This window comes from Mandrillus leucophaeus, unplaced genomic scaffold (genome assembly GCF_000951045.1).
Source record: "Mandrillus leucophaeus isolate KB7577 unplaced genomic scaffold, Mleu.le_1.0 Scaffold388, whole genome shotgun sequence".
Lineage (NCBI taxonomy): Eukaryota > Metazoa > Chordata > Mammalia > Primates > Cercopithecidae > Mandrillus > Mandrillus leucophaeus.
In genome coordinates, this window is record NW_012104120.1 from 1,800,531 (window position 1) to 1,826,498 (window position 25,968).

The window sequence follows — 25,968 nt, forward strand, 5'->3', positions numbered from 1 at the left end:
CCATGGTAGTTTGTGAGGAGGAAAAGCAGTATTATGACCCAACGCTTGTTTTAGGATGGTCACTGCCAAGAGAAGCAAGTGCAGTTAGGCTGGAGGTGTGGAGATTGGTGACTGATGCTGAAGATACCCAGTTGAGAGAAGGGAAGAAAGGGACTCATTTAGATGTATTGCCATGGCATAGGTGAAGTCGCCAAACTTAGCGTTTGAAGCTGGGGGAAGGCTGTGAGCCCAGTGATTGGGTGGCACACAAGAGATGGTGCAAGGAAAATACATGTAGTGTGTTTTGCAATTTGTACATCTCAGTTTGAAGTGTCCATGACAGAATGCATGTCAAGTATGGCATCAACTCCAACTTACCGCTCCAGGAGTGGGAGGAAGGGAACGATTGGTTTGCTCCCTCACCTACCTGTAGATCTCTGCTATCGTAGTTTCTTTTCTTGTGAGATCTGTGTCATTTGCTCATATGGCCCTTGCACTATTTTTGTTAGTATCATTTTGTGGACAGAGGAAGATAGTGGAAAGATTCCTGTTGGATATACCACATGTAAAACTTTAGAGTTACCTAGAGAAGTGCAAGTGGGGCCTAGTTCTAGTGAGTGGAGAAGCAGGTAGTGAAAAGGACTTGAAAACTTGGCTGGAAATGTAAAGAAATCATGACAGAGTCTTGAGAGAAGTGAGGGGTAGACTGAGGGATCAGAAGAGTTCAAAGGGAGAAACCAAAGGCATTTATTTTATTTTATTTTATTTTATTTTATTTTATTTATTTATTTTGATATGGAGTCTTGCTCTGTTGCCCAGGCTGGAGTACAGTGGCACAATCTCTGCTCACTGCAAGCTCCACCTCCAAGGTTCACACCATTCTCCTGCCTCAGCCTCCCGAGTAGCGGGGACTACAGGTGCCCGCCACCACGCCTGGCTAATTTTTTTGTATTTTTAGTAGAGACGGGGTTTCACTGTATTAGTCAGGCTGGTCTCGATCTCCTGACCTCGTGATCTGTCCACCTCGGCCTCCCAAAGTTCTGGGATTACAGGAGTGAGCCACCATGCCCGGCCAGGCACATGTGTTTTTATGAGACAAGGTCCTGGAAAGGTTGGGGTCTACTGGGTCCTGCAGGTCCAGGTGAGCTTAGTCAAGATGGAGAATTTAGATCACCTTGGACAAGTGTCAATCTGGCTGAGCCATGCCTCTTACTGTTACTTGACAGCATCCTGTGTTCTCGTCTTCTCTTGATGCCTCACACTGGGATCCCCAGGATGGAAGAGCCTGTCCTACTGGAGGTAATGCCTGGCAAGTAGGTGTTCCATAAATGGTGGGCTGGGTAAGCTAATGACTAGAACCTATCCTTTACACCATTTCTGTCCTCTGAAAATGCAACATTCATGGCCCTCAAAGTGTGACATAAGGACACTGCATGCAGCGCTGTGATATTATAGTGATGTGAGCATGGGTTCTGGTGCCAAATACCCACATAGCATCATGACCTCACTGGCTGCCTCACTACCTGTAAGTGCCTCAACTCGGGCTGTGCTCTGTCATCTGTCCTGTGGGAAGCCTAATGTCACCTGGCAGTGTTGCTGGGAGGATTTGGCGTGTGCGTGCAGGGCAGGGGCTGGCCAGCACTCGGTGGGTGCTGGCTACCGCCATCATCCTGCCTGGCATCAGGGTCAGCTCCGCACCCTGGCGTACAGGTTCGTCAAGTCAAACATCTGTCCCTCATGTCTGTTTGAACGTGTCTCTAGGCAAACATACCCAGAAGAGTTTGATGTGAACTAAATGCTGTGTTTACTTCGATTTGATGTGTCACAAGGAAGAGAGATTCTAGAACCTGAAGCCCACCCCCCACCCGCCTCCGGTGTGCAGCTGAACCAATGAACCCACGTGCTGACCCCGAGGCTCCCCATCTGCATGGCCACGGCCACCACTAGACCTGGGCCTAGAGAAGTGGGCCCAAACTACTCCTCAGTCCCCTGTGAACTGGGCCCAGACCCTGCCCCTTGTCTCCTTTTACCACAGTGGACAGACATTTATCAAAAGCTCACTGAAAGAAGGGAAAGAGGAAATAATTATAGAAAAACAGAAATTCTCTACCAGGAATTTTGGGTCAGCTGCTGCTGTTTTCCTAACCTGGTGAACTTTTTAACCAGCTGTGGGGTGAGTGCAGGGGCTTGGGATTTATGAAACCATCGGGTTAAGACCCAGTGCCCAGATAGCATAGAGATTTAGCTGTCTTGGAGTGGGGTCATCAAGCCAGCTTGTCACACGTGGCGGGGGCAGGATCTGCATCTGGGCAGGCGGGCTCCGGAGCCTTCGCTTGGAAACTGCTGTGTTCTGCTTGAGCAGCTTTATGGGAATAAAAACGTCCCCTGCACAAAAGCTTCTGGGGTATGCTATGTAAGGTAAGCATGTTTGGCATTTTTCAGGACCTCTCAAAGACCGCTGTGCATTCCTATGAACCTGCCTGCAACTCTCTCCCTGTCGTTTGGGTCATGCTCAGCAGTGTACAGACATGCTCAGGAGTTCCCATCTTTCAAAAGCTCTCTCCCCTTCCACTATCAAGATGGAAGTCAATTCATGTGAGTTAATGTAAAGCTCTCAAATCCTTTCCTATCTCCCTTAGAATAAAAACCTCTCACCATGGGCGATAGGCCCTCAGAGTATCTGGTCCCTGCTGGGCTTTTCATGACCCTGTCCTACCCTACCCCACTTCTTCACAGACTGCAACACGTTGTGAGACCCCTGTGCTCAAGTGTTGCCAGGCTTGCTTTGGGAGACAGAAGTAGCAGCAATGTGGCTGGTAGAAAAGGATAGCAATCCTGGCACAGGTGGGGGTTCTTGGTGGAGGCAGGAGTAAAGAGAGGCAGCGGCAGTGTGTGGCAATGTCACGGCTGTTTAGCTGGGAACTCAAGACACTCGTGAGATAATTACTTAGGATACTGGGAGGGCTCTGCAGGGGCCTGGGGTTCTGCATCCAAAGGAGAGGGAGAGAGTCCGTGAAACGTTGTTACTGACTCCATTTTTACCCACAGACCAGGGAAACATGGATATATGGGTTCCATTCCGAAATTCCTTCAGGAATAAGATGCATTCCTGGTCCATCACTCAAAAGTCAGTTGACAAGGAACCTTCCTTTTCTCTCTATTTCTGTTTCTCGCACACACATACCCTTAAAATTGTATTTTAACTTTAAAGAACATGTACATTCATTTGTTATTCTTTTAACATAAGCCAACTCTTTGTTTTTTTTTTTTTTGGTATGAGACATTCACAATTTCCAGTATTTCTTTAAAGTCAAACACAAGTTTTATGACACTGTTGAAGTATTCTGAGGGCAGAACCCCAGATTCTTCCCATTTCTCGCTATTGCATGTTTCATTCAACCATACATTTATCAATGTGCCTCTACTGAGTCTTTCTAAAGCATTCCAGGGTTTCGATGAATCAATTCCCTACTTTTCATGTTCATAATTCATGTAATTCATGAGTCTGCTTCATATTAAATGATGTAATTACAGTAACAAGTACAATGGGAATCTGTCAGTTTGGGACCAGGTTCAGCAAATGTAGCTCAATTGAGAGAAGTGGGTAGTGGTGGGGATACTAGAGACCCCCCGACAGGTCAGCCTCATTCACTCAGTGTGCCTGACAGTTAAGTCAGGTGTTTTACAGATGAGATGCCCAGTGCTGGTTACATAGAGATTGGAGAATAGAACTGAATAATCACGCCAATTCATTTCGAGATAAGAATGGCATTTGCAGATCCTACTTGGCCAACAGGTGGCAGATGTGGCTCAGGCATTCATGACCTCCTATCCCTACTGGGGACTCGGCAGGAGCCTAAGCCTTCGCCAGGATTAGTGGTTGAGACAGACAGACAAGCTTCCTTTCATCATGGGAAACCCATTTCAGTCTCCTCTGCTCCTTCAATAGCCTGGGGGCATTTTCTCTCCAGGTAAAAATCAGCAGAATTCCATGGCTGTGGCGAGAGAACCCAACAGGGTCATCAGAACGTACTGCTGTTCCCACCCAATTTCTCCAAGCCTCAGTTTCTCCTCTGAATATGGAGAATAGGGCCAATTTTCTACTTCATTGGGTTGCTATGAGGACTCAAAGTCACCTCGTATTCTCTTCTCTCTCCTTGAATAGAGGGGAGGGCAGCATCTCAACCCCAGGGAAAAATCCCATCACCCAGACAGCTGGCTCGCCATGTCCGTGGCTGAGCGAAGACAGACGCCACTCTCCCCAGACCCTCCTGAGCTCCAGCATCCAGACCTTGATGCTGCTGAGGGCCCTGAGCAGGTGCCCGCCTCCTGGTGGACAAGCCCCTGGTAGCTGCCTGGAGACAATGGGTAGCTGGCCACAGTGTGGGAGCCGCCCTGCCTGCCTCACCCTGCGGGCCTGCCTTCCTGGTAGGAAGCCGGCATTTCCTGGGAGGACTGAGCCCCAGGCATTTAAAGCATCAGGTGTGGGCAATGTTTATACCTGACTTTAGGTGGAGCTGGTTGGGCCTGAGTGACGTTTCTAGTGGCTGTGGTCAGAAACTGGGCGCTCTGGTGACCACTGCTCCCTGAACAAACCCCTGCAGGTTACTGCTCAGGGGCAGCGAGGGGCCAGCCACACATCAGGACGCCGTGAGGGGAACAGGTGAAGAAGCAGTGTGACACTGCTGGGCCCAGACGCACTGCGTTGCTGCCTCCTGAAGCACAGCCCAGGAACTCCAGCCGGGCCTGGCCTGGGTGCCCTGTGGTTGGGAAAGGCTTTCTGGAGGGATTTGCCCTAAGGGAGCCTTCAGGTCTGTGGATGAGCCAGAGGAGGGGGGTGAACAGCAGGGAAGGAGGGACTGGAAGGGAGCTGGGCAAGGGCCCAGGGTGAGGCATGGGCACCTGAAATATGGCGAACAGACGCTTCCCATGGCCTTGGCTCAGCCCTCCTGTAGAGCGGCCACACTTGCCCACACCTCGCCCCAGCACAGCACCTGCGCTGGGTGCGCACTCAGGCTCTGGCCCTGGAGCAGAGCTGGGGCCATGGTGGAAGACCCAGGGGACCTCCCAAGACAGAAACTAGCTGCAGAGGTCCAGATGGCTAGGGGGCAGGGGAGTAAAGAAAGGCATCCCACCTTGAGCACACAGACAAGAGAGCTGAAAGCACAAGGCTGCTGCCCCTCAGGGGGCTTCACGTCCCACTTCACAATGCCTGTGCTATTCCACCCAGGGGCATACCTCAGGGGGCTCCTAGCCCTTGGAGAAACAGGAGTGGTCACCTAAGAAGCCCTGTATCGCGCGGCATGAAAAATGAGCCAGGTAACAGGGCACCATGCTTTGTGAGCGCATTTAATAAAGAAAGCTAACTGCTCCCAGTGGCTGCCTGGATCCTGTGGCAGAAATGGTGGGTGCCCTTCCTTTCTGTGGCCATGAAGGACATTTCCTGGGTAAGGGCTAAGCGCTACTCTTGGTACTGTCCCCTTCTGACCCTCACCAGGAGCTGCATGGTTGGAGCAGCATCTGATCCCACCTGGAGTGTGTGGGGTCCCAACAGTCCCCACAGAGGTATCAGGATCTCTCTCTCCAGCTGGTTCCAGAGCGCCTGGCTGCTCCAGAGATACAGAGGCTTCTGACTCCGTGCATGGCTGGAGACCAGCAGACGTGGCACAGAAGTAAGCTCTGCCATTCCTTTTACTTTGGGGCCCTGGCACCTTTTGCCCCAATAGTCAAGCTTCCTAGGGTTGAAAAAAACTCTTCCATTTCCCTCTGCAACAGCTGGTTCCTCCTCTCCGCATCCTCCCGTGCCCGCTCAGAGTTCCGCAGCTTTATTTCCAGCATGATGTATTTTTTCTTTTCCTGGTCCAGTTCTTCTTCTAACCGAGACATTCGTTTTCTCAGGTCAGCACTCCCTTCTTCGATTCTGAAAGTCAAGGAGAGATGCTGTTGGAGACTCTGCGGGCAGATTCACTGTCCCATGGGTGTACCCTGCTTGCGCTCACTGTGGGTTGAAGGGTCAGGCCAGGCCATGGCAGCAGGAGGACACCCCGGCTCATCTGCTCCTCACAAGAACCCCAGTACTTCACCTGTGAGCAAACTGTCCCCTGCCATAGCTCCCCTCAGCGTGCGATCCTGAAATGTGAACACAAGGATCCGTGCCTTCGGTGCCTCCCTGGGTCTGCATTTGCCCCTCCAGTGCAGTATGGGATTCCTGCCAGCTGGCAGGAACAGCACAGGCCCCTCCATAGGGAGGGTTGGGACTTGGACTGTCCCCTGGCCTTTGCTCCTGTGCTGTGGCCTCCCCTCCTACAGCTCCCCACACCGTCCCCACGATCCAGCCACACGTGGCGACCCACAGAAGATCCCGTGGGGTGGTCACTTCCATTCCTGCTTGCCTGTCATGTTCAGCTCAAGCGCCCCCAACATGACGCTGCTTCCTGTGATCCTCCCCAGCAGGTCCCAATGGTGCTCCTCTGCACCATCAGAGCCTATACCACATGCTTCCATGCAGGTTCATGCCGCAGTGTGCCAAGGTTGGCACGGCCGTCTTTTTGACCAGACGACCAGCTTCTGTCTGTTCGAAGGGACACACCTGAGCCCAGCCCCTGGGAACACATGCTGGATTTTAAGGCCAGCCTGGTGACCTGTGAGCCACATGGCTGTGGGCAGGACACAGGCCACACTGAAATGCAGAGGGTGACTGCTCCTCAGAGCAGTAACCATGGGCTGGAAGATGCCAGGGGCCCAGCACAGTGCCTGGTATCTGGTGCATGATGAACAAACACGGATTCCCCAACCCACCAAAATGAGGCTTCCATCCTCATCACTGAGTGTGCAGCATGGCCTGAGCCCTCCTCACCAGGAGCACAGGCAGCTGTCAGAGAGAAGCCACCTACCTCCCCACTGCTGCCCCTGGGCTCGGGCCTGGACCTCCCCTGTTCCTTCTCTGCCAGGCTCAAGACTCCAAGCCCCAACTACATGCTGATGACTCTGCACCATTTCATCAGCATCTCCGACTTAAAGGGTCCTGACCCTCATCTGCAGACCACTCTTCCGCAGCCCTGGTGCACTCTCTTGGTGAATACCTTCCTTCAGCTGCTCAGCTGAACAATGATGTCCTCCCCTAAGTCCATTCCTTTTCTTGGTCCCATATCTGATCAGCTAGCAAAACCTTTTGGCTCTGCCTTCAAAATATGCTCAGCACCTGGCCGCTTCCCCTACCTCCACCAGCTGCCCCATAGGGCCACACCCCCGATAGGTCAGGCCTAGACCCCCACACCTCCTAACTGGTCTGTTCTGCCCTTGGCCCCTGGCAAGCTCTGCTCGGCATGGCACCCAGGTGTGCCTGTCCAAGTGCCCAATGTGCCAAGACCCTCCATCAACTTCACACTTCATTCTCATCTCACTCTGCGAAAGACCAGAGCATTTTCTCTGCCCCACACATCTCCAGTCCCCAGCCCCTGACTCTCCCCGCCTGTAGGGGTCCTGGGCTCAGTGCTGGCTACAGCTCTGGGGTCTCCTTCCCAGGGCCCTCCAACCTTCTATCCTGAGGCTCCTCTCCGCTCCCCTCCATGCTGCCCTATGTTCCCCTCCTTCATCTCCCTTCTAACACACCGTGTATTTTTCAAAAGGTATCGTGCTTACGGTCTTTGTCTCCCTGCAACCCAAATAAGAATGCGGACAGAGATTTGGATCAGTTTTTGCCACAGCTGTGGCCACCTGCACAGCATCTGGTACTTCACAGGAAACAGGTTCTCTTTTGGGAATGCACGAAGGAAGGCTGACTCCCCAGCAGGGCCCTGGGGAGGGGCTCTGTCCAGAGTCCTGGGAGCCAGGACAAGGCCAGCCTCACCCCCCCCCCCCCCCCCCCACCGATGGCTCCATACTTCCAGAGAACAGGACACACATTCCCCAACCACCTGCTGGACGGGACAGGTGCTAATGCCCTCGCTTTCCTTCCTGTGCTCAGAGACCCTCCTCACTCTAGACCCTCCCGCTAACCAAGACAACAGCCCAGACCACTCTGCTAGTGACAACAGGTCCTCCACAAGGGCTACCACTGCTGTCCCTTTCCCTCTGGGAACCTCATCTTACCTCCAGCCAGTAGGCAGGAGTTAATGCAAGCAGCAAAGGTTCTTGAGTGCTGCCATCCACTGTGGGTCACTTAACACTCAGGACAAATGGGTGAGGTCACTGGGCCCAAAGATCCTGCCAGGGACACTCAGCCAATCCCTGGTGGAGCTGGGACTAGAATCCAGGTAGTCTGACCGGGAGTCCAACAGTCCTGCATCTCCCTTGAGAAACCAGACCTCAGAGCAGGCCAGAGGAGCTCCACGGACTCAGCACACAACTGGCGAAGCTGGTCCAGTCCAGCCTTCTGTTCTGCATGGTAAGAGTTCCCACACGCCCTGGAGTTTGGCCTGTGAGCGCATCTGCAGCAGACAGCGTCTTCTACTATATTTCCGGAGGCCCTTGGGTTCTACTGATGCTATTTCCTTTCTCGGCTCCATCCTATGAGTCCTTCCAGCCCTGGCTCAGGCACTGCCTGCTGTGACCTTCCCCTTGGCAGGGGCCTCTGCCCTCAAGGTCCCCCCTCTCCTGTCTCTTCCTTTTGCAGACACGGTGCCTGCACATGCCTGGCACTCTCCAGCACCCAGAGAACAGCTGTCAGCAGAAGAAAAGGGCAATGGCTGCCATTCCAGCTCCCAGTGGAAATCACAGGTTCAGAGTGGGCAACAGGAATGCCTTCCACCTCCATTCACTGCCTCTAATGGAAAAAGGAATTCCCTGCTAGTGGGTGGGACCCGGTGAACAGGTCAGCCGACTAATGGGGACCTGCAGCGAGAGGGGCCAAGGAGTCTGCAATGCTAAGGGAAACCCAGTGCACTGGAGAACCCGGCCTCCAGGAGCTGAGGTTCCTCACTGCAGAGGGGAACCCCGTCCTCATGGGAGGCTGGAACTCCAGCCCTCTGTTAATGAGATTGCAAGTCTCAGGGTGCAGCACAACCATCCTGTGACAAGGGCGGGCACAAGGACTTGGTTCAGCAGGGAAACTGGATTCTGATCCCATCAAGGAAGGGATCCTCACTTCTAGCCTGGCTGGTCTGGGGCCTCAGCACTTCCCGGCGCCCAGCATCCGGGCTATGGGCCCCTGTACTGGGACAGGCCTGGGACCTGCAGGGTCCTGCCCCCTCCCCCCTGGCTGCAGACTGCACACAGACTCTGTTCCCACCTGTGTAGCAAAGGCCCCCGGTGAGCTGGGCGGGCATTCCCACTCACACGGAGTCAGCAGGCCTCTGCAGCACTGACTGCGTGCCAGACTGACTGCGTGCCAAGCCTGCCAGTCCCAGGGCTTTCCCAGAGCTAGGATTCCCCTCTCTGAGGCTGGCTTCCAGGGCCAGTGGCTGGGGAGTCAGAGGCCGACGCCCATGTGCCAAGAGCACAGTTTTCCTGCAGGCTCCACCCCGTTACAGGAGGCTCCACGGGGCAGCACGTTACCTTTTCACACTCCTCTCGTACTCAGTCCGCTGGCGGCACAACTCGGCCCTGAGCTCAGTGACCAGCCCCTGTAAGGCCTCGGAGCGGCGCGCGTGCTCTCGGGTGGGGCTGCCCGGCTCGCTTGGCTCGCTGTTGCTGGCACCCGTCCCCGTCTCGTCCAGGCTGTGGTCCAGGTCCAGGGACTTGGGGTCCTCGCTGCTGCTGGGGAGCGGGGACGGCTCCAGGGCCCAGTCGGTGTGCAGGGAGCTGCGGGCGGACGAGTCGCTGGCGCGGCAGGCCGTGCAGCTGCTGAGCGAGCCCCCCACCGACGACTCGCTGGAGGCCCCGGACCACACCATGCTGGCCACGCTGGGTATGCCGGGCACCAGGCCCGGCGCGGGCACATTGTCGTAAGTGGAGAGTCTCTGCACGGAGCCCGAGTCCTTGAGCCGGTCTCCCGATGAGGCCCGGCGGTGGCCACGCAGAGAGGACAACCCGTTCATGAACCAGTTCCCGCCGGAGGAGATGATGGGCACCTCCAGGGACGCGCCGCCCCCCTTCGGGCTTCCCGATCGGGATCCCGGCTGACGGAAGGAGGACTTCCAACTGGGCAGGGTCTGCACCTTCTTCCCAGGGCTGCACCGGCTCCCCGGTCCCGTGGGGGCTGTTCTGGAGAGCACCGCCACGGCCGCCCCATCCAGGGAAGAGGTCCTGTGCGCGGGCAGGCCGGGGTCGCAGGGCTCTCCCTGGCTGTCTCTGGTGACCTCCTCGGAGCCCCACCCCACTGCACATTGCGGGCCCCTGCGCGGGGAGGTGGACCCTTCCGGGGCCGGTGCCGTGAAGAGCTGGCCGTGTTTGCGGATAAGGACAGTCATCAGGTGCTGGACGAGGGAAGTGCCTGCCGGAAAGAGAGGCGGAGAAGGGCCCTGCTGCCAGCCACCCGGCCCAGGGTCGCTCTGCCAGTCATGGGGACCCAGCTTAGTGGGAGCTGGCCCTGTAGCCAGAGCCAGGCTGCCCCGCAAGGGAGCCTTCATCCGCCCAGAAGAAAGAACCACACACCCTTCAACTCCAGGCAGGACAGCAGGATGGGGCCGCAGAACCATCTTCCTCAGGCACAGAGCCACAAGCCGGGGAGGAAGCACTGTGCCTGCGCTCACGACCTCCAGCCGGGGTGGGGTGAGGAAGCAGGCACCAGGGCTGCAGGGTGAGCAGGTGGCAGGTTGGAACTGGAACCTGGGACCTGAGATGCCAGAACTCTCTCGGCTGCCCCATGTCACCCCCGTGCTGCTGACAATGGCCATGCCTGAATGTCCACACTCTGGGAGCATAGGGCTCTGGGACAGGGAATAGAGCCATCTTTCCTGTGTGGGGGCACACACATACAATTGCACACACAGTGCACCCCGCCCACCCCTAAAATCCCCCCACAATCACACATACAATGCACCCCATCCACCCCCAAAGTCTCACACACACATACAATTGGACAAACAATGCACCCACCCAGCCTCCCCAAATCTCCCAACACACAATTGCACATATAATGCCCACTCCCCAAAATCCCACACACATAAATGACACACACAGTGCACTCTGCCCAGATTCCCCAAAGCTCATACACACACAAGTGAACATACAAATCCCCCACCCAGCCTCCCCAAATCCCCCCATACACAGTCGCACAATGAACCCCACCCACTCCCCAAAATCCCCCCACACACAATTGCACACAGAATGCACCCTCCCCAAATTCCCCCATATACAATCACACACATAGTGCACCCTGCGCATCCCCCAGAATCCCACATACATATAATCTCACACACACACAATCCCGTCTCTAGGCCAAGGCCTCTGAGATGCAGCCCCCGTGCTGGGGACTCAGTTCCTACGGTGGTGGGGTGGGGGCCCACAGCGGAGGTGGGCAGTGTAGGAAGGACCTTGGCATCTACCCAGTTGCCTCATTCCCTCCCACCACCCTCACCACAAAGGCCAGACTCTAGGAGGTCCCCAGGTGGGAGGGAGGGCTGAGCGCCGGGGTGGACTCTCCCACTGAAGTTGACTAGGAATACTGGAAGAAGTCAAGGAAAGAATTCTGAGGCCAAGAACATAGGTGAGGCAGGAACTCCATGAAGCAGGCAGGGCAGGCCTCCACCTCAAGCATCTGTACCACCAGGCAGGTAGGAGCTTGTGTTTTCCTGGCCTCATGGGGCCCTGGGGTGGGAGGCCAGCCAGGACAGACCAAAGTGGGGACTTCAGCAAAAGCACTCCACCATGTCCCTCCACATGGGATAAGGGCAAGAACAACCTCAGCTGTGGGCTTCCTGTCTGAGCAGCACGCCTCTCACGCATACTCCACTGGGGACAGTGTTTCATGGGCCCTATGAGGTGGGCTCTCTCTTCTATGGCAGCCTACACCTGTGCCCTTTGCTAAGTCTGGCTAACTGGCCTCTGGTGAGTCCCCTCGCCTCTCCTGGCCTCAGTTTCCTCATCTGTAAAGAGGGGGCGATTACCACAGCACAGGCTGGTTGTAAACCTGAAATGAGGTGATACAAACAAGGCACTTAGTAGAAGCTTACTGAAAGCAGCTGCTGTTGCTGCTTTTTTTTTTTTTTTTTTTTTTGAGACGGAGTCTTGCTCAGTCGCCCAGGCTGGAGTGCAGTGGCACGATCTCAGCTAACTGCAAGCTCCGCCTCCTGGGTTTACGCCATTCTCCTGCCTCAGCCTCCTGAGTAGCTGGGACTACAGGTGCCCGCCACTACGCCCGGCTAATTTTTTTTGTATTTTTAGTAGAGACAGGGTTTCACCGTGTTAGCCAGGATGGTCTCGATCTCCTGACCTCGTGATCCACCCGTCTCGGCCTCCCAAAGTGCTGGGATTACAGGCATGAGCCACCGTGCCCAGCCTGTTGCTGCTATTTTTAATCACTTATTGTTATTTATCATAAATCCTCCAGGGTTTGCAAAGCTGACATCCAGGAACCTATGACAATTGCTTAATTGTAAAAGAAAAGTAAACATGTCTGTGTTCAAGGGCAAGAGTGCTGACCTCTCCCATCCCTCCAGCCTCTTCCATCCACAGAAACCACTGGCCATTCTAATTGCACCCAGGGACTTGCTGCTGCCCATCTCAGGGCAAAGTTCCTTTTTATCTTATAGCTGGACCTCATGGGGGTCGGCGGGGTGAGGTCTGCAGAAGCTCCTGCCAAGTCCCCCGAGATGGAGATGTGCCACCTGAGCCACCCCTCCTGCTGGCCTGGCCCTGGGCTGGGATGGTTCCGAGGACTTGCCCCGGACCAAGATGAGCCCAGACCCCAGCAGCACCCAGGGCCACCAGGTACACCTCCCACTTACCTTCCATGATGGTTACTGGGTCCTCTACCTGTGGCCGCAGAATGTTAGGTCCAAAAACGGTTGCCAGGTTCTGGACACTCATCTTGTTGACATTTGAGTATGCCTGAACTTCATCCAGAAACCTGCAAAGTAAGGAAGCAGCAGTCATCAAAGAAGCAAGTTCTGACACCCAGTCTCCTGTGAGTGGCCTGGACGCCCCACCGCACCCCTGCTGAGCCCTGCTGCCTATGGGCTTTTGCCCACTGGGTGCAGCCTGCCTCTGCCAGGCTCAATGAGGGCAGGCTTCCCTTGGGGCCCAAGAGGGCCATCAGAAGCAAAGCTCACTGGGACAAGGGCCCACCGCTATTTGCGTGAAAGGAGGACATGACGCTGCACATTGCAGTGTGCACAAATTCTGGGAAGTCCCAGACATTAGTCAACACTGCCCCTGCATGCTCCTTCTCAGTGTCTAGGATGGGGATACATGAAGGGTTGGGGGTCAAGGGGCAGATGCCTAGGGGGACAGGATGGCAAGGAGCACCCAGGAGGGACAGAGGGTATTATCTACCCAGGGCTGTTTAAAACCAGCTGCTCCCATGGGACTATAAGCTTCATGAACTCAGGGTCTGCATTTTTCCACTCCCAGCTTCATCCACGCTGGGTAAGGCTGTGCAGGGTGGGGGAATGACCCGGGCACCCCTCTGACAAGGAAGAGTTATGTGTCTCGCTGTGGGGCTGGGGAGTGTGGAGCCAGTGCAGGCAAGTGTGGTTCCCCTCCTGCCACGCCACTTACTTGCAGATGTATCTGAGCAGGTTGTAATTGGCCTGAGGAAGGTTGCTCACTTGTTTAGCCAACTCCAGAGTGCCCTTAGGAATGAATAACAGAATTTTAAACACCAGCAATGAGGCCCCTCGTCCTTCTCTAACTGCGAGGAGGGGTGGGCAAGGAGAAGCGAGGTGGGGGCTATGGCGGCCCAGCCCCAACAGACCAGAGGGCTCCACCACCTCCACCTCCCCTCAAGGAGTGGCCAGGGCCCAGCTGTGACCTCCTGGGAAGCTAACTTGCTTCTAAGGAGCTGGAGTGAGGGGTGAGCCTCTACGGGGCCGGTGGAGGAATGTCAGGGCCAGCACTCAGCTCACTTATCAAGACACAAATATTTGCCAGATAATGAGCCCTCAACTCCCACAGGGCCACAGGGGAGGCAAACGGTCCTTCCCTGACCCTGAGCCACCTGGGGCTGCAAACCAGCACCTGCGTGGGTGGGAACGGGAGGGCTGGCTCATCGGTCCTGGGAGCCAACTCAAATTCTTTTGGGAAGGAAGCAAGATATAAATAAAAGATCTCCCTGTTTCTGAGCCCATGACAGGCCCGAGTGGCCTGAGTCGGGTATGAGGAGTGTGAGCACCTACTGGTGTGGCAGCCAGAGCTGGGCACCCCGGACCCACCCCTCCCAGGGACCAAGGCTGCAGACAGGTATGGCTCCAGGCAGACAGGTATGGCTCCAGACAGACAGCAGGATGCCCCGACCCCTCCCCGACCTGAGCAGGATGGCCTGGCCCCTCCACCAGCCGAGCAGGATGGCCTCCACCACACCCCCAACACAGAGCCGGCCTCCACAGGATCCATGTGCCATGAAAATTCATGAAAAGTCAGAGTCTGTGTCCTGAGTCTACAGGCCACCACCCAGCCAGCCCATCTCCCAGGAGCTATCCCAGGAGCCACTGACCTCCCCCTCGTCCTTGGTGAGCAGCTGGGCGCAGCTGAGGAAGTCCTCGTACCTGGCGAAGGGGACCACAGGCTCGGGGAGCTCCCGCAGGTAGAGCTTCAGCAGGGAGGCCACCGTGTGCACGTCTGTTGTGCTGGGGGCGGGAAGGGAAGAGGACAGGTGTGTGAGGTCTGGGATGCCAGGGGACTTCAGGGGTGACTGGTACCCCCTGATGCCAAGGGGCAGCCTCTGGTCTCAGATGCATGCTTGGGCGCACTGGGGGCTGCATCTGCGGCCAGCTGCCTTGGTCAAGGAAAGGCCAGTGCTGCTTCTGGGAGCAGTGGACAGGGCTGGGGCAGGGGCGACTAAGTATCCATGGCCAGGAGCTCCAGCTCAGGGACCACCCATCATGCCTAGGCACCTGCTCAGAACCCCTGAGTCTGTGTCAGTCCATTCAGGACCTGCTCCTGTCCTGGGTAGACTGCGTAGGACTCCAGGGACTGCAAAGCCACAGGGCCCTGCAGGGCATAGCTGCTCCACCCTAGCAGCTGCCCTGGGCCGGAGGAATCAAGCGTGATGCAGGTCAGGTTGCACAGGGGAGGGCCCTGGGACATGGGCCAGGGAGCCCCTTCCACAGGCCTGGTGGCCATCCCAAGGTCCCCTGCAGGATGATGTGGAAGCCGCCCGCTCTGCGGTAGGAACAGCTATCCTGCAGGCCCTCCATAGGTGCTGCCAACCCCCAGCCTGAGCTTGCACTCTCCGCTGCACTTGACCTTGGCTGGAGTGGGAGGAGCTGCATCAAAGGCGCCCACAGTGCAGGGCTGCTGGCTCCTTGTCGGGGAATCCCACTCCCCAGAATCCCAACGGCAGGAGCAGGTCGGAGGTCAGGCCCTTTCCTCTCTTCCTGTCCACCGTGGGGACACCTGGGCTTCTAAGCTCATCACCTCTCCAGTGCCCCAGGAGTCCACTCCAGGCCTCAGTCTCCTGCTCTGGCTTGGAGCTGCCAACGCAGAAGTAGACCAGCTGTGGATGGTGGTGACAATGGGCCTGGCGCAGTCCTTCCCTGGGTCCTGTGTGGGGTCTGCAGTTCAGGTCCTAAACGAGAGCCTTGGCATCTCCTCTGAGCTTGCACTCCAAGCCGTATACGGGCCCCAGGTTTTTCATCTACCTGTCTAGGACCATAGACTTAAACCCTGGACTTCATTTCCCTCAGGAAAGATGAGCCCGGGGCCAGGAGACTGTGGCTGTGCCATTATGCTATCACCTGACCCCTGATGGATCCCAGGCTAGGCTCACTGAGATAAATACCTTCTGGCCCTGACACTTGGGATTCTGGGGTTCCATGTATCCATATGCACCCCAAATCCATATACCTGGGGCCCCTCCTTTCCTGAGGCTCAGTGACTCTTGGTTTGGCTGGGTCCAGTCAGCCCTCACCCTACCCCTCTTCCCTCTCCAGCGAGACATGTTGCTACCACACCCTACTCGGCCTTCTCCGGGGCCATGTTCCTGGCCAGCTGCCCTGGGGGAGGGGCAGGAGGCAGGAAAGTGTGGTTGGGAGCCAGCCCGCATGTCTTCCCCTTTCCTGCAGCTGGGGGACGGAGCGCTTCTGCCCTGGCTGAGTGGACACAGAGCCACCCCTCCACTGCAGACCTGTCTGGCTGCATCCCTGCCCTGAAGGGTCCTGCTGCTTGGCCCTGTCTGACCCCCCATCTGCTCAGCACCTGAGCTCTTACTTCCTTTCCTCGCCCCTCCCTCCCTTCCTCCTTCCCCACTGCAGTGCCTTTCCTCCAACAGCTGTCGCCAGGCCTTTTCTTGAGACTTTTCCCTAAACTGCTGTCCCCTTCCTCCCTCCAACAAGACCCAAGGAGAATTCTATACAGCCTGCGGCCCTGTGTGTGCCTCCCCAGCCTGTGGGCCTCCCAGCATGCGGTCACGTTAGTGCAGGCGGAGGTTGGGGGCAGGGGTGGGGCAGAGAGGGCAGCAGCTGGTCAGGGGACGGGGTGCCTGCCCTAGGGGCAAACCGGCCCTGGTGGTCAGTGCCACCCACAGCAAGGCGACCCTCCATCTGCAGGTTCCTCATCACCTCTCCGTACCCAGGGAACCCCCCTGCCCATGCCAACACCAGCATCTATGCAGAACACGCCATGCCTCCAGCCTGGCCCCGACTTGCCTCACTCCCCTAGAGTCCATTTCTCATCACCCAGCCCCACTTCCTCGACCTGCCCCCAAGCCAGGCCGCCTGCTTAACCGCACCTGGGTGTCCACAGGGCTCCTCCCTGAGCAGCCCAGTCCTGCCATCTGCAGCACCCCGGGAGGTTCCCGACCACTAGGCCCAGGACTGGTGTCCCTGGTGTTTACTTATTATCTGTCAAGACCCCTTAGAATTTCTAATGCATGTGGGTGCCCCTCCACCCCTAGGCCTCCCAGCAGTCCCTCACTCAAAGGATAGGAGCTGAGGGAGTAACAAGAGTCTGGCAGCCAGGAGTCCATGCAGCCCTGGGCTCCGGCTCACAAGAGGCCATCCTCACAGCTCAGCAGCGCGGCGGCAGCCTGGGAGATGGACAGCCCAGTGCCCGGGGGACACCGTGCTGGGAAGGGGCAAGTATGGGCCAGCTCCAGCCACTGAGGCTTCCAGGCCTGGTGAGGCTTTAGCAGAAGAGAAGCCCAGGACCTGGGGCTAAAGGGGACCTTCTTATAGAGATGAGCAGGAAGGTGAGGAGGGGCTTCGTGGGGAAGGGGCCAGGCTAGCAGCCAACACCCCGGGAGGCGGGCAGGCCATGGCCTTGGGGACAGAGCTCCATCCCGGGACTCTGTTGGAAGTGGGTGAGGAGGGGACCCTCTGTTGGGGGTGGGTAGGGAGGGGGGACCCTCTGTTGGAAGTGGGTGAGGAGGGGACCCTCTGTTAGGGGTGGGTAGGGAGGGGGACCCTCTGCTGGGGTTGGGTGGGAAGGGGAGCCTCCATCGGGAGTGGGTGGGGAGGGCCCCTCTCTGGATACAGCTGCAGAGCCAGAGGAGCTGCCATGGAAATGGCGGAAAGTGGGAAGGATGGCCTCAGATACCCTAGGAGGAGTTTCTAAAGGGAGAGGAAACCAAAGCCCAGGGCCACCATGGCAATATGGGGGCCACTGCTGAGATGGGGGTGGAGTAACAAGGTCAACATGCCCACCGTGGAGATGACCCTCCAGACACAATTCCAGAAGCAGGGTAGAAGCAGCCAGAGAGGGAGAAGGCAGACAGGAGAGGGCCCCCAAGACACAGGGAAGGTTGCCCCAGGCTGCTGGGAGACAGAGAGTCAGGTCTGCATGGAACTCACCCTGGGGTGCCCAGTTGCCTCTCAAGGGAGCTTCAGCAGGCAGGCCAGGTGCAGAAAGGAGGCTGAGCATGCCAGGAATCCACCTTGGGAGAGCAGGTGGGCCCAGGTGGAGACCCGCCCAGCAGGATGGGAGAAGCTCGGCAGGGGAGGTGAGGTGCAGACGGCCTGCGCCACTCCAGGGGCCCCCAGCAGAGTTTGAGCAGGGGAGTGGCAAGATCTGATCTGTGTCTTCAGAAGCCCCTCAGGTAGCATCAGGCACTAGGGCAGAGCATCTGATCCTGGGGAGCTTCCAAAAGTCCTGGTTCCCAGGCCTTACCCAGGTGACATTATTTGAAGCAATCTGCAACCCTAACGCTGAGACACAAGATGGAAGAGGCCTGGCTGGCTGAGGTTCAGAATGGACCACAAGCTCACTGAGCGTCAACACTGGGATGGAGCTTCACAAAGCTCCAGAGGAAGGGTCCCCCGTACGTCCCTGGGTGGAGTACTGCTAGGGAACATGGTCAATCCTGGACTCCACATCTAAGGAGAGGAACCGACACCCTCCCCTGGCTGCAGTGATGGGTCTGGGAAAGAGCTGAGGGGCTGAGTGTTCTGCCCCTAGAGGAGAAGCCCTGGGAGGCCAGGGCTGCCTGTGGGTCCTGGTGGGCCCATCCTGGGGCAGATCCAAGAAGAAAGGGCAGAAGCCCCATAGATGGTAGGTTTTCTTGATGTAAGAAGAACTCTATGAAAAACTGCCCCATAATGGGTGGGGCGCTGTCGGGGGAAACAGAGTCCCCAAACAGCCCTGGACTGGGGGTAGAGTTGGCTCCACCCAGGGGCATCCAGGGTCTGGGTAAGCCCCCATGATGGGTAGGATGGACATGGCCCCAGGACAGATGGAGAAGACTCGCTCTCCTGTCCCCAGAACCCAGGAGGAGGGGACCCGAGCTGCTGTGCCATCTTGCCATCGATAGAGCCTGGGGGTAGGTCACCGGAGGAAGCACGGCCAAGAGACAGACTCCACAGAAGGCCTGGAGTCCCGGATACAGCTGCACCCAGTCTGTCCTCACATGGCAGCCAGCAGAGGTCCTTTTCCTCCAGCCTGGGTCAGGTTTATTAGCATGTGCAGGGGAGACAGGCTGTGTGGATGTGAGCTGGCCTTGTGCGTGGCAGGCACCCATCCTGAGAGGGGACCCCAGGCTGGCGGAGTGAGGGTGTGCCCTACACTCTGCCCACTAGGAGGGCTGGCCCACCATCCTGTTGCCAGCCCACCCCTGCCCACTGGAGCTGGTGTCCTGGGTAGGAGCCTGCAGGAGGAATAGACAAGTGGCTCCATCTTACCCCCAATCACAAGCTCACCTGTCAAACAGTGGCTTCTCCCCACAGTCGAAGGAATCCTGCAGGTCCCTCACCAGGTTGGCCTGGCCCGGCATGCGGAACAGCCCCTCCTCAGTGAGCCCGCGCTCCCGGATGAAGTCCACACACTGCTCCACCAGTAGGGGCGCCAGGCGGGGGCCATACTTCCGCTCGTGGTGGACTGTGTCCTCCAGGCGCTGCCCAAAGATCCCTGAGCATAGAGAGGAGCTAGTCACACCCTCCACCACCCAGCTCAGTGTTGGGTGCTCAGGACAATGGAGGGCAGGGGCACTGTTAGGGCTAAAGGTGGCTCCTCTTCAGGAAGCAAATTACACACTGGGAGGATGCATACCAGGAGGCTGGGCCCTGGTCGCCCGGACACATGCTGGGAGGACACACACCAGGAGGCTGGGCCCTGGGCTGCCTGTGGACAGACAGCAGGAGGGAGCAGTGAGCTGGTGGTGTGACCTGACCCGTGGAGCTTGCCCAAGCCAGGAGCAAATGGCCCTCGGGAGCGTGCATTATGCATGTCATTGATTGGTTTTGCAGTCATTCCAAATAAGAAGCCATCCAATGCTTATCAACAGCAGATCTCCTGTGTTCTGTTCTTACCATGGAACATAGTGCAGCAAGGAGAATAAATGAGGCACAGCTCACTGGACAAGACAGATGACATAGTAATGCGAAAACCATAGTCATGACTCAGCATCAATCATCATCAGGAAAATGCAAATCCAAACCACTATCTGATACCACCTCACACCCACTAGGATGGCTACTATCAAAAGATCAGATAGTAACAAGTGTTGGCGAAGATGTGGAGAAACTGGAACCCTTCCTTGTGCACTGCTGGCAGGATGACAAGATGGTGCAGTTGCTGTGGAAAACAGCACGGCAGTTGCTCAAAAAATTAAAACCAGAATTACCAGTAATCCCTCCCCTGGGTATATACCTAAAAGAATTAAAAGCAAGGTCTCAAAGAGATACTTGCACACCCATGTTCACAGCAGCATCATTCACAGTAGCTGAACCACGGCAGCAAGCCATGTGTCCATCAATGAATGGAGAACCAAGACGTGGTATTTGCATACAGTAGAACTTGATTCAGCCTTAAAAAGGACGGAAATTCAGACACGTGCTACAACATGGGTGAACCTGGAGAACATTATGTGAAGTAAAGCATTCACAAAAGGACAAATACTGTGTGATTCCTCTTATATGAAGAACCTGGAGTAGTCAAATTCACAGAGACAGAAAGTAGAATGGCAGCTGCAAGGGGCTGGGGACAGGGGAGATGTCAAGTTAGAATTGAACAGGCACAGAGTCTCAGCTTTGCAAGATGGAAAGCGTTCTGGAGATGGATAGTGCTGATGGTTGCAAGATAATTCGAATGAATGTAATGCTGCTGAACTGTGTGCTTTAAAAATGATGAAGACAGGAAATTTTATGCTAGGTGTATTTTATGAAATTTTTTAAAAATTAGAAAACAAAAACATCATCAGAAACAAAAGAAGCCGAAACCCCAGAGTGCACACTGCATGACTCCATTTATGTAAAGTTAAAGCTAGGCCAAACCCATCTGTGCTGTTAGGCCGGGACATGGTTACCTTGGTAGGTCTGTGACTGGAAGGGATTCAAAGGCTTCTGGGGTTCTGGTAATGCTGTGACTCTCCCCTGGCACTGCTTACCCAGTTATGTTCCTCTTGAGAAAATTCACTGAACTCTACCCTTATGACTTGTATACTTTTCTGCATGCTACTCTTAAATAACATTAGCGAAAAGACATCAGAGACAGAATGATCTAAAACAATACATGACAAGACACCAAATGAGGAATAGAGGGAGAGAGGAAGGAGGCAGAGGAACTTCTGAGAAAATCTATGAAAACTAAATACATCACTAGGCATAGAGGTTCCTGGCAGCCCAGGCAAAGAAGGAAAGGAGTTGAGATCCATAAAGCTGTCTACACCACGGCACAGTAACAGGAGAAACAGACTTCTGCCAGCCCCTAAGCTTTACAAGGTGAGTGCCTGACTCTTTGGAGTGCCTGACATTATTCACACCCACTGTGCAGAGACCTTCCCTGCAGGGTGGCTTGTGGGGTGTTCCAGGGGCAAGATGCCAAAACTCCAGGCTTGGGACTTCTCAGAGACCTGGGCACTGAGCCAGCTAAAAGTGGGGCTCTATTTGTCTTACTTAGCTCCCCACTAAGTGGCTATTTTGGAATAAGATACATCGGTCCCTGGTACAGTGCCTGGCACAGAGCAGGACACAGTAAATGCTCCTCCTCACCCTGCTTCACCCAAAAACAAAGTGTATAAAACCTGAAAGGTGAAGACTCTTCCTTTGAGAACACATGCCCATGTGGGCTGCACCTGCTGGATGCCAGCAATGCTTTAGGGAGAAGTGTGTGTGCACATGTGTGCATGTAGGGTGGGCTTGTGTGTGCATATGCGTGCACATGTGCTGGATGTGGGCTTGTAAATGTGTGTGCGTGTGTGTGCGTATGTGTGCATGTGGGGTGTATGTGCATGGGCATGCACACATGGTGGGGGCATGTGAGTGTGAGGAGAGTACTGAAGTAGCTACACACAGTGCTGTGGTGCCAGGTGCTGTTCTGAGCATTTTACAAACATCAGCACATTTAATCCTACCCATCTTGATAACTTAGGGACTAGGGACTATCACTATCACTGTAACCATCATCATCATCTTGACTTTTGCCTGTTCAGTTTGCAGGATGTTTGAACTGATAGGCATGGGGTCTTAAGAATGTGCCCAAGTTCACTCAGCATGCATGACAGGGACAAGGGTCCAACCTAGGCAGTCTGGCTCCAGGTATAGAGAATGTACTTGGCCACATGGTTGCTTGGCACCCACGTTGGTGTGGAGATACCTATGCGATGCCCCCAACCCAGCACCAGCAGTTCCTGAAAACGCGGGTCATGCGAACAGAAAACAGGCAGAGGTTGCAATACTAACACGAAGGGAAAGCTGCTCCCACCTGGGATCTGGTGGGCAAGACCAGGTGCCCCTGCCCAGAAATGGGGCCCAAGGGGCCATTCATCAGCCTTGAGCACAGCGGGTGATCCTGCTGCAAGCTTGGCCTGCTAGCTGCCTGGGGCAGCTCTGAGAAGCCAGTCTGAGGAGGCTCCAGGGCCCACCACTGTCAGTGTCCTGGCCTTTCCACCACCTCAAGAGTGGCCTGGGCTGGTCCAGGGACACTGAGCCCCTGCTCTCTCTCACCTCAGTCAGGGCTCAACATCAGATGCCTAACAATGAGCCACACCGGTCCACAGATGTGCCTGTTTAGCTCATATGATGTTTGAAACATTTTTAAATTAGTTATTTACAATCAAGAGATTTCACATATAAATCTGGATTCCCAGCTTCTCTTAAAAAACTCAGATGTGGTGACACCAGGCCTGAGTTCCAAAAAAAGCAACAATTGCAGAGCTCAGTGGCATCTGTGCCCTTTTGACAGGACACACACTTGCCATTTCTCCGCAGTCCCCACCGTCCCCTCTCACTTCCAACCTAGCCCATGCTCTGCTCATGTGGTCCTGCCAGATATTCGTTCACCTCTTCTGCTTTGACCTCTGGGGCACAGACTTCCCCTAAGGACATTGGGGCCAGGATAAGTAGGAAAGGTAGCAATGGGAAGCTCCACCTCTCGGGACCAGAGGCCTCTGCTAGGACCTCAAATGAGCAGGCAGTGGGCATCCAGGAGGAAGTGCCCATGGGCAGAGGGTCCCATGAGGGGAGGGGCTGACCTGGCAGTGCCCCTGGTGCCTGCCACCAGCCTCCTGCCTCCCTCCACAAGCACACATGTGTTGCCTTTCCTCCAGCTCTGCCCACTGCTTGAGTGGCATGAATCCGCCTGCCTTCATGGCCCTGTGAGTGGCTAGGGCCTTCTTCCTGGGTAGCGCTTTCCTCTTTGGTCTGGGAAAATTTCCTACTAGTCCTTGGAAGAAAGCTCACAAGTCCCTCCTACGTGAGCTGCCACAAATCCTCCCTTCAGCTTTCCCTCCCCTGTCACAGCCCTGACTGCCACTACTCCAGACAGCTTGAGGACACTCCCCTCTGCTGGGTTGCTGGACTGCCCACAGCCACACGCTGGGCTTGCAGCAGAGGCCAAGGAGAGCCAGTGAAGGCGGGGACTGAGCTCTCCAGGGCCACCACCCATCCCAACTCACAGCGTTCAGCCCCACCCTCAGCTCACAGCTGACTGAAGGCCACAGTCAAGGAAGAGAAGCACAGGGAAAAAATTCCAAAATTCTCTCTGGAGGCCCATGGAGCATGGATAATTCCACCTAGCCATCTCTTGGCTCCAGCCCTGCCTGCTGTCCTATCTCCTACCCCTAAAACTCCTGCCGTCTGTCTGTCCATCCACCTTTCCATAACCCCTGTACTTTGTGCCTGGCCCCACTCTAGGAATTAGAGCGCTGCCCGGAAGGTTGTAAACATTATAAATCTCCCTGGGGCCTCCCCTGCTGCCTGTTCCCCCCCACACACCATCCTCAGGATAAAGCCTAAACTTGGCAGGCAGGCAAGGCCCTGCCCCACTCCCTCCACCAGCCCCTAGGGGTGCAGAGCCTGGGCCAGCCCACCGTTTGCACAGTGCCCGCACGTCCAGGCAGCTCCCAGCCCCAGCACAACCACTACCCCTCTGCTCCCCCACAGCACCTTCCTGACCACTTTCCCAGAACAAGGCTGGAAGAGTCAGGGAAGGGACATCAACAGGGTCCTGGGCACTTCTAGAGAGAAGTTCAGGGAGGAGGTGATGCTGAAACCAACATCTAAAGATGAGCAGGAAGTAGCCAGGTAGGCGGGTGGGGTTGCAGGGCACATGACGGAGGACCATGGGGGTCGGAGGGCAGGGGCGAGGGAGCATGGTTGGCAGCACCCTGCCCTGGCATGGTGGGGCTGGGGTGGGGACACAGGCAAGTAGGTGATGTTCAAGGCTAAAGGTCACAGAGACAAAGATTCTGGGTCTACACCAGCACTGATCTGGTACACATCCTGGCTAACCCACTGAGGAGAGGTGTTGCCTCCCTTTCCTGGGGCTCAGTCTCTCCATCCATGAAATCTATAAAATGGGACGATCACACCTATCTTTAGGGGGTACTATGAGGGCCAGACTTCTCTGAGGCCCAGCCCCCAGGTACCACCAGGCCTCAGACTGGCTCCACATTCCCAGCTGGCCACTGGAACCCTCGGAGGGGAGCTGCCAGGAGCCGTGAGAAGATCTCATTCCAGCTCAGCCTCCCAAGAGGCTTCCTTCCCCGTGGCCCTCCTGTGGGAGGCACCTTGTGCTGGGGCTTCTGGGCTCGGCCTCCCTCATTAGGGGCCCCGCCAATCCCTCCCCTCATCAGGGTCTCTCAGGAGCCTGGCAGGGCCTGCCCCCGCCTGGCTGAACTCCCTCAGCCCTCCTGGCACCCTTGGAGGGGAGCCTTGCCAAGAACTAGTTCCAGTAGGTTTGTCAGCTCCCTGGAAACCCAGCCATCCTGTGGGTTCCTCGAGGTCCCAGCCCATGCTCTTCACAGAGCACTGGCTCCGCCACCGCAGGGGAAACTGGCAGAGGCTGCCTCTCCTCTTGATGAACTTGTTGCCAGGCCTCCCCCGCCAGCATTTCCCTGGCAAAGCCATCCCTCACTTCCCTCTCCGGGAATCCCACACAGGAGAGGAAGCCCAGGCAGAGCAGTCCGCTGGCTCGAATCCTCGTCCTCTGGTTCCAGTCCTCGTCCTCTATGACCCTGGGCACTGTCCTCAGCCTCTCTGAGCTGGGCTTGGCCACCTCCTGGGGTGTGAGCGTCCACGGGAGATCGACCACACGAGGCACCTGGGAGCAGGTGCTTTGAAATGCGGCTTTCTCCGAACCTTGCAGGGTCAATTCCTGGACAGGTTCTGCCTGCCCCTGAGTCCCACCCCCAAGGCCGCATCAGGGAAGGGAGACCTGGGATTCCCTCTTGGGGCTGATCCCGGAGCAGAGTGGAGCTGTGCAGCAGGTCTGCTTCAGTCATATACCTGCTTTTCACTCTTAGAGGAGCAGGCAATGCCACAGTCTGGGAAGAGGCACAATGAGGAAAGTAATTCTAAAATTCTCTCTAGAGACTCCCAAACTTTGGATAATTCTACAGTTTCTCTCTTGGCTCCAGGCCTTCCTGCTCTCAGGACCCCTGTACCCCAACACCCGCCATCTTCCATGCAACCACCCCACCCTTTGTCAGTGCAGGGACTCACTAGCCGGCCAACTCTGTCACTTCCAGGCTCTGCGCTAAGTACTAGAGAGCTTCAGAATTGCCCTCAGGGCTGTAAGCGGTAAGTTCCACCAGCTAGCCGGCAAAGCTGAAAACTCGCCTGCTACCCACCCGTCCAGGCCTGCAGGAGCACAGCAGAGGCTAAGATCACCTGCAAGGGTCCTGCCCTGGGTAGTCCGCCTCAGGGCAGGAGTGATACCCTCATCCTGGGGGCGCCGGTCCCACACCCTTTCCTGTGGCCCAGGGAGGCTTGGGGTCAGAGCCCGAGGCTCGGATCTCGCTGGGTTCCACCCCTGTAGTTGGGGTTGGGGAGGGATCCTTTGCAAGTCCCTGCGCCCTTCCCAGACTCTTAAGTCTTCATCTCTACAAGCGGGTCGCCCACACCCAGCAGCAGATTGGAGGACGCCTTCGGTCCCTGCCTCTTCCCTCAGACACTCACGACCCCCGCTCCCTGGGAACCGTCCCGCAACACCAGATCCGCGGTGACACCCAAACTCCCCCAGGCTCCCCACCGACCCCCGCGAGACGCATGCGCGGCGCTCTCCCTCGCCCGCTGTGCGGGT

General features: G+C 56.3%; 1 protein-coding gene across 5 annotated transcripts in view; it reads right to left on the reverse strand.

Moving 5' to 3' along the window:
* Positions 1 to 5,312: 5,312 nt before the first annotated feature.
* Positions 5,313 to 25,968, reverse strand: part of ARHGAP22 (Rho GTPase activating protein 22) — a 206,275-nt gene continuing 185,619 nt past the window's right edge. For all 5 annotated transcript variants that reach the window (XM_011990940.1, XM_011990941.1, XM_011990939.1 and 2 more), the window contains 6 exons: positions 19,149 to 19,356; positions 14,513 to 14,645; positions 13,579 to 13,652; positions 12,807 to 12,928; positions 9,475 to 10,351; positions 5,313 to 5,899 (listed from right to left, as the gene is read on the reverse strand). In XM_011990940.1, coding sequence (XP_011846330.1) covers positions 5,671 to 5,899; positions 9,475 to 10,351; positions 12,807 to 12,928; positions 13,579 to 13,652; positions 14,513 to 14,645; positions 19,149 to 19,356 — 1,643 coding nt within the window. In that variant the 3' untranslated portion in view covers positions 5,313 to 5,670. The remainder of the gene's footprint in view (positions 5,900 to 9,474; positions 10,352 to 12,806; positions 12,929 to 13,578; positions 13,653 to 14,512; positions 14,646 to 19,148; positions 19,357 to 25,968) is intronic.